Source organism: Lissotriton helveticus, chromosome 6 (assembly GCF_964261635.1).
Source record: "Lissotriton helveticus chromosome 6, aLisHel1.1, whole genome shotgun sequence".
Classification (NCBI taxonomy): domain Eukaryota; kingdom Metazoa; phylum Chordata; class Amphibia; order Caudata; family Salamandridae; genus Lissotriton; species Lissotriton helveticus.
This window is the reverse complement of record NC_136067.1, coordinates 165,932,765-165,945,519: the sequence shown is the minus strand read 5'-3', so window position 1 is coordinate 165,945,519 and position 12,755 is coordinate 165,932,765. Positions and strand designations below refer to the sequence as shown.

At 40.4% G+C, this 12,755-nt stretch overlaps 1 protein-coding gene across 2 annotated transcripts in view; it reads left to right on the top strand.

The window, feature by feature from the left end:
- The window catches only part of PINX1 (PIN2 (TERF1) interacting telomerase inhibitor 1), a 533,850-nt gene that overhangs the window by 105,012 nt on the left and 416,083 nt on the right, over positions 1-12,755 (top strand). For both annotated transcript variants that reach the window (XM_078647562.1, XM_078647563.1), the window contains exons 4-5: positions 6,854-6,932; positions 8,710-8,802. In XM_078647562.1, the coding sequence (XP_078503688.1) occupies positions 6,854-6,932; positions 8,710-8,802 (172 nt within the window). The remainder of the gene's footprint in view (positions 1-6,853; positions 6,933-8,709; positions 8,803-12,755) is intronic.

Here is a 12,755-nt window from a genome sequence, read left to right as displayed (position 1 = left end):
CATTCCATCCTAAGGGAAATGCGTTAGTGGAAAGAAAAAACCGGGACATAAAGCAATCTATAACGGCGAGGATATTAGGTTCGGGTGATGGGTGGGTCAAACATTTAACAAGTGTCCAACGTAGTCTTAATAATCTGCCAAGAAATTCTCTAAAAGGTCTCAGTCCGTACGAACTATTGTTCGGTACTAGAATGCATATCCAGGACTTAGATAGTCACACTAAAGTGGTTAAAGAAAAATGCTTTGATATCAAAGACCGTTTGGCTGTTTTACAGGACTTAAATGAAACAAGACGAAACCTGAGCAACATAAAGTTAAAGCAACAGCCAACGGCCACTGAAGAAAAACCACCTGTCCCAGCAAGGCCTCTCTGGATTCCAAAGATTGGGGATCTGGTCAGAGAGAAGATCGCGGTAAAGAAGGAATTTGGGCCTTCTTACAGAAAAGCAGTACCTGTCTTAGCTGTTAGCGGAACAAGATCAGTTGTACTACCGCCCCTTGCTGGTAAAAAGGAGAACCGAGTTGTATCCATCGACCTGGTAAAACCACAATCATGTGGCCAATAATAAGTAGTAGGCCCAGTGGACTCCCAAGAAATAGCAGAACACTAAAATTTGCTACAATACAAGAGGTTCAAACTGAGAGACTAATCGCTTTTGATAAACCTGCAGTGAATAAAAAAGGACTATGCAACAAAGCCATGGAACTTGTGCCTTTTGAAACCCAAATTGCAACAGTTTGACAAACACCAGTCTACAACGATGTAGCCTCAGACTATGCTAATGAAACAAAGAAAAATACAAAAGCAAATGAAAATCCGGAAGCAATTCCAACAATTGACAGAACTGCATCTGGCTACTTCATCAATTTCGATGACTTTTCTGATGATCCAAGTGAACATGTAGAAACGCCAGCAACAAAAACTTTCAAAGATAAAGTAAATGAACTCTTTCATCAACTCAAAGAAACCTATCTGATTTCTCCATGGATTGAATTTCGGATTGTGTTAGGTGTACTTTTCCTCCTGCTTTGGCTCATCATGGTTCTTTGTTTGGGAAAATTCATTGAAGGAAAATACAGTACAATGGACACAGCAAGTCAGAAAATCAACTTGGTCCTAAAGCCTCACAAGTCATCTCACATCGAGAAAAGAGAACTATCATCAGAGAACGTCACAGCCAATCCAATACCTGGTGGGGTAGCATGGGACAGAACGGAATTTGACATTTTTGGCCCGATTGAGCTCTTGAAATATCCACATCAGTTCAAGGTTTCATTAAGTGACTTTGTAAAACCAAGTACTTTTTCTGATGATTGGGACTTTGAAAATATAAATAATATGATGTCAGATTTAGTAATGTCAGCAAAATTCGCAGAACATGATTATTTACAGGGTTCATCAAATTATGAAGAAATGTATTGCTACAATCATTTTGGTCATCACTATTTGCATAATTCTGCACAGCCTAGAAATGTTTGTAATTATAATCAATGGGAAAATTGTGCAACACCACTGAAAAGCAGCTCAAAAACATTTTATGAAAAATTCCCATACTTCTCAGGGTTTAACACAAGTGATGCAGAAATGTTTTATTTTAAAATGTTAAAGACAGGAATGAAAACAATGCTGACAAATACTAAATTGATCTATTCTGAAACATTTTATGAAAAATGATTACATTTGGTTTTGAATTCTGGAAAAACAACATTGAAACAAAAACCATCTGGGGTACAAAAGATTGGCAGGTCCAAGGTTTAGAAGCATTTTTTAGAGCCTGCATGATCCCAGAACAAATAATATTCTTGAATGACACCATTCAACAGACAACCTGTCTTGGCCTAGCCAAGATTAAAGACTTAAACAAACCGTCTAGTCCAAAGCCCATACCTGATAGTAATAGCACTACTGATATGGAGATAGACGTATCCCACATTTTATACTAAAACAGAACACATCCTGATTGGAAGAAATGGTTGATCTGGCCCACAGACACAAATAACTGTCAAGATAGATTCCTGAACAAAATACAGGGGTTCAAAATGACCAGGCCAGACCCAAGATACTCCCAGAGACAACATCCAGGGATAGTTACAACATACAGTGTAGGGAAACTCTGCCTTGATTGGCTACAGAAATCCACACTGGCAGAAATTAAGCAACACTTGACTTTACTTAAAGACGGTGCTGACTTGCGTGATTTCATTCTGGGACCACGCAAACAGCGTCAAAAAGGTTTCATATATGCCGGTATATACGCTGCGTACAACGAAGCTTGGAAAGTAATGAAAATTGAAACAGCAGAAAAAATACGAGAAATTGATCGTATTCATTTGGAAAAATCACTTTCTGTTGTGGACAATGGGTTAACGACTCTGTCCTCCAGAATATATTCACTGGACAGTACCGTATCATCTGCTATTGATATCATAGAGCAGGACTTACTAATGTTACAACATGGTCAGTCCCAATTACGTTCTATTGTACAGCTTGGCTGGACGTTGCAAAATCTGCGTTCAGGCTACGTACCATGGCATTTAATCAACACAACGTCATTATTCTCTATCTTTAACCTTACTGATAAACAAATCAGTTTGGCACAAACAGGAGCAGACTATACGATTCTGAGCATTGAAAAACTTGAGAGATTACCATTGACAATGTCAGAAAGACCCGTCATTGAATGGATAATACACGGAATAATTACAATTCCGATAACAACTTTCCAATTTAAATATTGCCAAGAGTATATACCAGCGGGCCAGTATGAAAGGTTGGGTAAAGGGTACATCAAGTAAATATGGAAATTACCTTATACACACAAATGTTACAGTGAAAAGAAAAAGGATGTATTTCTTAGTGGTAAAAATTGTAAAAGATCACTAAGCGGTACACTCCTGTGTCAAGGCATTAACCTGCATGGAGCCTGCAAAGGGTCTTCGAATAACCTTTCATGTCACCTGCACGGCACTCCTGCAACACAGATAAAGCCATTCTTTAGACAGCTTTCTAACGGGAGCTATATTCTAGTAAATGACCACAGCTGTTGTGGCATGGTGCCAGGGAAAGCCTATCTCGTAAGCGTTAGTTCCATGGTCACTTGCTGTATGCAAGTATTGTATCCAAACAGCACTCCAGACATGGAGGCGGCAATTTGGCCTTATTTGAATATCTCTTCTATTCGAATTGATACTTTAAGCAGAATGAAGTCTATTCTTTTACAGACAACTGTGCCTTTGACCTCGTCTAAAGAAATGTATGATCTGCAAGTCGCAAGGACAACAGCAGAGATACATTCCCTTTTATCAACAAATTGCCCCGCGCATTTCATAGAAATGCTAAGCCAAATACTTATCATGTCAGATACTAGTGGCATCGCACATGTATTTAACCCCTTCGACGCTCATGACGAGCTGGGCTCGTCATGGCGTAGCCTCCTCGCACGCTCATGACGAGCCCAGCTCGTCACGTAGCATGCGATTTTTAAAAACCCAGCGTACGGGCGGAATTCCGCCCGCACGCATGCGGTTAAGACAATTTTTTCGGGACTGTTAACACCTTTTGAAACCGTTCTGGGCATTTTTCCCAATTTTGTCCATTCGGTCTTTGGCGGCCTACCTCTACTTTTGGGACTTGTAGCAGGAATTTTATTTTTGATTCTTCTGCTCCGATATGGCAAGCCAAGCCGCAGACAAGACTCCAGCAACGATGGAAGAAACGATCCTAGCAATGCGCTACCGGGACCGCATAACTAAAGTCCTTGGATTAGCCCGGCTAAGAGATCTGAATATGACCTGGTTTCTTTCATTCACACCAATCTGGCAAAATTGCATCGTACCTGTGCTTCGATGTATTCTATGCGGAGAAGAATGCGTGTTGGACGTCTGTCTTACACTACCATCAGCAGTACCAATGGATACAGATACCTTGCTAGGTCCTGTAACGTCTCATGCATCGTGTTGTCCCCAGCGGCTACCTATTCTGATGACGGCATTCGTTGAGACTTCACCACTACGAGTATGTGGCAGTGGAGTACGAGATGAGAGCAGCATCACACAGGTACAACCTTCAGTGAGCATTGCTGATCCTGACATCTATGATAGCAATCATTCTCACAAATGCACTGTTTCGGCATTTTCAAACCTGGTCGAACTTTCACCTAATGTCGTAGACCAATTTTTTTTGAGTCTGTCTGAAATGATGTTCTCCCCTGAACAAAAAGAATAACTTTTTGAGCAACAAGCACACAGCGTTCCCTGAACTCTGAATTCGGCCTTCAGCTTTGATAAACAAAAGCTACTGAAAACATGTGGAACTGTTTTTTCCCCTGAAAGCGAAATTATTTTTTCTCGCTTCCAAAATATTTACCTTTTTCTGGCACATAGTACTCTGCTTAAAGTAGAACTATTCTTAGAGAACAGAGCTTCTATTTTTAGGAACTCTAGAGACAATATTTTACCTCAGCCTCCAGCACATGTACAGCATTTGTATTAATATGTGATGGAACGGTCTCGACCTTCTTTTCTGTATTCAGAGCCATTTCATGTGTAATTTTCGCAATTCATTCAGCTGATATATATATGCATTTTTTTAACTGAAGGATACCACTGCTTGAAAAGCGTACAGTACCAATACTCATTTTTCGTGTATTTACCATATACCATTTCAAATGCAAAATATGTATTTTTGGAAAACACATGCACCATTATATGTTTACTATTGCTTAGTTTTAGTAATGAGGGACATTAGATCGTGGAGTGGGTGTTGTATTTCTATCTAGGACCCTAATCAATATTCCTAATATATGCCCTTGTATGGCTATAATAAATAATATCCCTATAAAGGCATAAGAATCATATCCATATTTAGTAATAGCCCATGCAGTCCAATTACGGCAAGGCTACTCCCCATGACTCCTAGAAAGTACAACGCGTTCTTTAAACAAACCAAACCTCCAGCAACCTGGGAAATCCCCTTGCTTTTGTTTTGATTTGTCCAAGAACTCCTGTGAGCACTGAAAGAACGGCCAGTTCTTAGTGACATCTTTATTGACGTCTTATGTCCAACCTTACGTCAAAACCGGCACCTTTCAGGTATAAATATACCAACGTTGCCTTAAGCAAACACACAGTGGTTTGGAGCAGAGCGGCTATCTACTTGCCCGAAAGCCCAGCTGATGCGAGAGGCCACGGACGCCGCCCCTCCCTTTTGACGCACTGAGAAAGACGCTGTCTTTTTCTCAAGCCGAGAAAATCCAGCTCCGGTGTTTTCAGTCGCCCTTGCGGGTTGCTGGGATATCGAGTCCTGAGAGAGAGATACCAGACCTCCTGCTTTCTATTACCCAGGTACGGAGCTGACTATACCCTTAAAGAGAATTCTTGATTCAGATTCTTGGCAAAACCAACTTAACTTAAACTGCTACTTATTTACTCCTTCCCACGTATTAGGCTTAGGTCAGGTACACCGGGGTAGGCGTATTTAGAAGCACCAGTTGAGTACATTAGTCAATGTATTTATGTATGTATATATTTTATCTATTTTAAAGTATCATATGGCTAAGAAACCATATCAATGCTTTTACAGTATTATTTTATAATACTCCTTTTACTGTACGCACTTTACTTCATGTTAAGTATTGCAATTGTGGCAATTCATTTCTCTTGCATGAGAAATAAGACTGCTCAATAAATAACAACTTTTATTGAAAACGCCTGTCTCTCTATTCTCTGCACTCTGGTGAAGTATGCACGATTGACTGAGTAAAATAGCTGTCTATTGTTTTCACACGACTCTAGAGATACACTCTTATTCTGAGGGAGCAAAGTTGTCATGTTTATGGTTGTCAGAAGCTAATCCCTTCTTGTCTATCCAGGGAAGTTAAACTCCTTCTTGTTTATTCGAGAAAGTTTCTAGTAACCTCTGAGCTAGCTGGCAAAACTAATTAAGTCTAATATAGTCAGTAGAGACCTAGTCGACCTCAGTCCTACGTCTAAACTGCTGTTTATATTATTCCAATGCGCAGAGCCTATTGGGAATATAGGAACTACACTACAACACTTGCAATTGTCCATATGGAAAAACACAATCTAAAGCCCTGGTGTATTGTAAGTTTCAGGGATGGAATCTTAAGTTGCCTCGAAACCAAAACCTTTACTTTGAAGAAAACCAACTTGTAACGTCTACTACCAGTACTAGGTGGCAGAAATATGCAAAGCACGTGAATGTACAGTAACGGCAAACCTATTATTTCAGGTTAGTAACATTTTCCTCACATGCATGCATATTCCCCCGGACTCATGGTCGACAATGCTAATCTCACAGTGCCACCCATCCCCACTCTGTTACTCTGATGCTAAGTTTAGAACATGCATACAATGAAAATGCTCATGGCAAGAGAACAAGATAAGCAAGTTTGATTAAAATATGGACTCATTCTGTACCTAAGTAGAACATGCTAGAGAGGCTAGTCTTTGTTGTCCTACCGCAAGATTTAATTTTAGCTGTCAGTATTTGCACTCCCCATTCTCAATGACTGTCTTCTTATGACCATGTACATATCCTGTCAACGTGTACTGTACCAACTAGAGTTGAATGCTGTATTCGCTTGCTGGCTATGCATGTGTGTTGGAATTGCATATCACCTGTTTGATCGTTCCAAGTAAACTTAAAGTTGTTTAAAATGTAGCCAATAATCCAAGAAACTGACATGACTCTATACTTTTCACTATTTCTGCAACAATATTTAGGAGAAATGTATTTGTATTACCGCTCTCCCAGTCCAACCGCTAAAGTATTCTTTAATCCACCTCTGTTTGCAGTAGTTGACTCTTCCCTTGTTCTGTTTGTATGTTACAGGACAGCTGGCTTGCTCATCAAGATGACTTCAACCAGATTTTGGCCCAGCTGAATAATTGCCATGGACAGATTGAAGCTGGTACGGTTCTCAACCTCTTGGGCTACATACATATAACTGTAAAAGAAAAGCCTTATTCAGTTTAGTACTATCAGTAGTTTGTTATTCAGCTGATTGTTAGGCTTCTTCATTCTAAATTCACTGATTTGGACTCTCTTGTGCTGGATGGTAGAGGACTAGTGCTGAAGTCTCCATTGGCAGTGGTGATATTTGCATTGGTGGTGGATAAAAGGAATGTGAAGAATTTGGACATCCAATATTAGCCAGGTGGTCTGTGGTCTGTTCTTCGGTAGTGGCATGGGTGTTGAGGGCTCAATGGAGGAAGTTGAGCATAATACATAGCATTGATTATTTGTCTTCAAACACAATTTAAAAGTGGGCCACTGAGAGTGTCACAGAGCAAGAATGCTGCCTTTTGCTGGGGCTGAGTCATGGCCGAAAGCAAGAGGTATGCATCGAGAGGGGCTATCCGAGAAGGTTACCAAGTGACAACTGGCCAGCGCCAGTGGAGTGATGTTATTTATGAAGTCCTGCGTGTCTTTCTTCTCTCGAAGGTGGAGAACCCTTGGGTGTTGCAAGTGGTCTCAGGAATCAGGATGTTGTTTCAGTTGTGTTTGAAGCTTTCTTGCCCTGCCATAGGGCAGACATTTGGGCCATGTCACCCAGAGGACCAATCGGAAGAATCAATAGAAAATGAGCTGCCTAATTTTATGTAATTTGCAATCGAGAAATGCACTGCTTTGGAAGTCTAACACATGCCTAATTCCAGTAATCCAGGCAAACAAAGACTACCACTACACTCTGTGCTCTAGATAGTTGAGGACAATTAAAATATTTATAGTATCTGCTCCACTTACAAACTGGCTAGGATAGTCTTTCTTCACTACTATAAACGCAACTGTGCGGCTCCTTTTACAAAGAAGTTTAACTAAATGTGTGACACCCTGGTAGACGCATTCTACCACGTGATTGGAGGCAGAGTACTATACTCCAGTACATTGTGTATGGTCTGACTAATTGTGTAGGTATCCCTGAGTCCAGGTATGGTTCAAAATGACTACTGGGGATGTTGTTCCTCTCTTATCTCTGGTTTCTTTTGCAGCCTGTACCAAGGATTCCCGTTTGTTTTCTTTCCACTCTAGTTTCATTTCTAACTTCACAATCAAAAAATGAAACTACCATTTCTGACGCCAAAAGGCATTTCACCTTGAAACTGCTCAATCGTGCACCCGTGGCAGCTTCAAAGACACAGTATTTAAGATCCTCCCCTATCATTGACTTCTTTGAATGAGTGGTGGCCGAGCTCGAGAGTTTGTGCTGTCTGAAATGACAATTTTGGCTATGTATCACATTTTTAATGAACTATGTTGAAACCTGTGTGTGTAGATAACAATCTTAAGATAAAGCATCACAATTGAATGTGTCGAGCCACTTCCTATATTGAATGAACGTTCCGGTTTATCAGAGTTAAATACTGATCTTTGTGCCAGCACCTGAGCTGTAGGCCTTTTGTGTTGGGTGTTGGGAAATGAATACTTTAAAAGTTGTTAGATTTTAAACATTTCTTTAAAAATGTTTTATTTTTTTTACTTGGAGAAAATGGTTTTAAAAGCTAATGTTTTGATGCATCTTTGTGTGTGGAACTACATAATCATTTACTCACCCACATCCTGAGTTTGTAGTGGTCCTTTCTGCATTCACAAACCGAGAGCATCTGAGAAAAGGTTTACACTACAGCAACGAATAAAAACCTGGAATATGGTTTCTAACCTTTATCATTTGTTTTCCCGGTTTCCAGATCTACCAGCCACAGAGGAGAAGAAATCTTTCAGCCTTGAAGAGAAATCCAAGACCTCAAAAAAAAGAGTGCATTATATGAAGTTTGCTAAAGGTAAGAAGCCACCTGTTAATCTTGTCTAGCAGCATTACTTGGTGCGGAAACTTGCTAGCTGCATGGAAGGCAAGATGTGCCATATAGGTTTCTCATTGTAGCCCTGATGAAGTCTGCAGCAAAGATAAAACACGTATTGGCAGAGAATTAAAAGACTATTTTGAGAGGAATAAAGACTGTTGGTGAAAACACCACTGAATTCAACATTGAGTTATTTTGGAGTGCTTTGACTTTTTTCTTTTATGACTTGGCCTTGATCCTATAGAAGATTAAATGGTGGTTCTTCTCCTTTCATGAGTACCTATCATTGGATGTTGTGTTGATTGGGACATGTGGAACTGTGTCGATATTTAAGTGTGTGCATTTTTCCTCCCCAGCCACCTATCTCGGTTGTGAGCGGTTTAATTGGGGTGTTTACTTGTACATACATTGTCTGTTGAATCATGTTATTACAAATGCTCCACTTGCTTTTGGCCAGTCCTCCCTTTTGTACTGTATCTAACTAAATTACGGAGTGTAGTCCACAGAGCCTGGAAAAATGTGTCTTTATAGTGGCACATGTATGTATACCTTTCAATCTCATCACCTTAAAATACAAATCATGTGAAGTATTCAAGTGGGAAATCCCATTAAGGTGAATAGAACATTGTCCACACTGGTAATGTGTAGAATTATTTCAAGGCCAAAATCCTATTGGGCTGTGTCACAACGATTGTATGATGACGTCAGTTAAGTAATATAACATGTCATGAGTGGTGTAAATGTAAGGTCATAAGTAGTGCAGCTGTAACTTGTGAATTTCAAGTTTTTTTTTTAAACAATAGTTTCTATATTATTACAAAGCCTATCTATAATGTTACTTTAGACTTTTGGTTTTTCCATAACTTTCTAGGGTTTTCTCTCTGGGAAGCTACCATAAGTCATTTCTTCTGATGTTGCAGCCAGCCAATCGGGTACCGAAGTGGCCCACAGGAAAAAAGACCTCTCTTGCAGAATGTGCTTAAAAAAACAATGTTTTATCTCATACTGGGAGTACTGCGCTAGAGATCTACACCAAATCACAAAAAGCGTACTTTCGGAGTGAAGATCGAGCTTTCTGCCAAATTTGGTGTAATTCCAGCTAGGAGCTGATGTGGATGAACCTATTGTTGGAAAGTTTTCTAAAGATTCATCAAACTCCACTAAAGTTATCAGCAAAACAAAAAACACTCTTCCTGTGCCACCACTGTGTAAAAATTATATAGCCGAAACGGTATGCTGACGAAGGTGCGAATAAAATAAGAAGCTCACCTGACTTTTGGGTCTCGTGTTCTTTGCTGCAGTGGCGTCCAGGAGTTGTGGAAGTGCCCTCCAGTGTTGAGCGTTTGGAACATATATATATATATATATATATATATATATATATCTCCCCAAACAGGGAAGAAGTAACCCATTGAGGACGCGAGTTATACAAACTTGTGGTGTCTCCGTTATTGGATGAACACTTGCTGGTACATCTCGGCTTTCAATCCAGCGGCTGTGGCGAGGGGTCATGCTCACAGAGAGCTGGTTTTTCCCGAACAGGGAAGAAGTGACAACCCAGGTGAGATGCTGCACTTGGAGTGACTGTTTTAACATCTATCGGAGATGGGCGTAAGGTACCGTGACCCTCATGTAATTCCCATTTTACCATTCTCAGCATGTGGGCCCGATATGAAAATAGTTGTTGAAATCACAGCACACGGATGGCATGGAAGCCATATGAACTTTCGATTCGAACATTTGCAAACCTCCCATTGGTTAGGAACACCCCAATGGTAGTAGTGGTGATTACACAGTTTATAGCCTAACAGCCTCTGTGTTCTATTAGAGCATTTCCAGCACTTGAAAAAGGCAATCACGCCGAAACGCGTCGTGGAGGAAATAGCTGGCCAAAAATAGATCTTTAACAAAATCCTGTGAGTGCTCCAGTTTTGTTTTGGAAGTTGCTGTAGAGCAAGAGTTCCCATCCTCGCTATGGATTATAGCACCTGTTCTGAGTTTGGAGCTCTTGGTGGGAGTGAGAAGTGAATGAATAAATATATATATATATATATCTTCCCCAAGTTGCCCTGTGCAAAGAGGACGCCACTCCACAGGGATTCGGTCAACAAACCTTTATTGGCAACAGGCTGCTTCAGTAACAGAGATTGTTCAAGGACGCCCTGACGCGTTTCGAGGCGGCAAGCCTCTTCTTCATAGGGCAAAGCTGTTTTGTGCGCGGCCATGTACTACAGACCTCTTTACTCCCAATTAAGCAAGCCACTCCCACATGGGCTTTTCCATCGGCATGCTGGGTGTCGTAGTATCAATTTCGTGTCTCTGATAATTCGCCGAACACAAAACTACAATATTGCTTGTTCAAATGTCTTTTTAAAACCCTCCAGTGGGCCTCCGTTTAAAGATGCTGTCTGTAAATTCAAAGCAATCCTTGTGCTGCCATTGCCGGCAAGGTACCGGCATGTAGACCCGTAATTGTACACGGGCGGTGCATCCTCCCACGGCCGGGCTGCCGTGTGCATATATATATATATATATGCCCACGGCCGGGCTGCCGTGTGTGTGTGTGTATATATATATATATATATGTATATATATATATATATATATATATATATTTGTGTATATGTATAGATCTATTCGCAGGATTCATCTGTTTTAAGTTCTTTTCTCATTTCTAACAACCATCTGCTTTTAATTTGAAGGTTGCAACTTGAGTGGTTCCAAGCGCAAATATAGGTCACAAAAACACCGTTTACAAAGCATAGATGTGTGAACCCAAGATCAGTGGCCCATGACCAGTTCAGGGTACTCAAACTCTTGAAAATTTTGATGTGCTTGCCTGTTTTGACTTAGCACTCTAGATATACGCTAACAAATTATGGCCACAATAATTATTCATAATATAGTCCATTTGGTGTAGTGTTTTTTTCTCTACTTGGGTTTGCAAGGCATTTCTGTGCTTAGTTGGGATTCATGAAAGAATGCATGTCGACCTCCCTCTTCTGGGGATTCTTCTGTACTAATAAGGTACCTGAGGAAGACAATCTCTTCTGCATGACTAATCCTCAACCCTCCTGTTTAGGTTAAGGCACTTGATTGTGAGTACCTTTAACTGAAATTAGTGCCTGCACTGGTCCTTCCAGCAAAAACTTAGTACCTGCTGACTAACTAGATCTTTTTTCTCTAGGTAGGCTCAACTCTTGACCATACGTTCTATCATATGGTCTTGCCCTGATGAAAGGTTCTTCTCTATTAAGTTGTCCAAGATACGAAACTAGATTTGCACTAAATTAAGAATCATAGACAACCACTTTGAATTCCAGAGAAAATTGAAGCTGGCTCCCCCTGGCTCATAACTTGTTTTGAAATACACATCTTCTAAAAGATTACAGTAGATAGGTTGGTATTGTAATGCATGACTGTGTCTATTCCTACACTTTGCACCATGTTTAGATCTTGACTCTAACCTCACACATTTTACCCTGCATCTTCCATATATGGCAACTACAACCAACACCATATCAACTATGGACTCCAAATAGAGAGGAGGGAACCCAGTGTAAATCAGAGTGCATCTGTGCCTCATCGGGGTTAGACAGGCCAGCTTAAATTCTCCAAAACCTTAAGGTGGAAACCAGTTGTGGAGTCATCCATTTGTGAATGTAATAAAAAAATGCAATAATAAAAAAAAAATATTCTAGTGATAGCTGTATAAAATGATCTGCTTTTGCTGTGGCACAGTGGTGGTTGTGTTCAGTGGCACCCGGGAAGCCATATTCTTTGACGTTATGATGGCCATCTTCTGCAGTGTATTGGTGGCCATGTTCTGCTATACAAATGGCAACGTTATACCACAGCACAGTGACTAATTTGTTCCTTGTCACAGAGGCAGCCTTGTTCTGTGGCACAAAGGCGTCACTGTTCTGCATCAC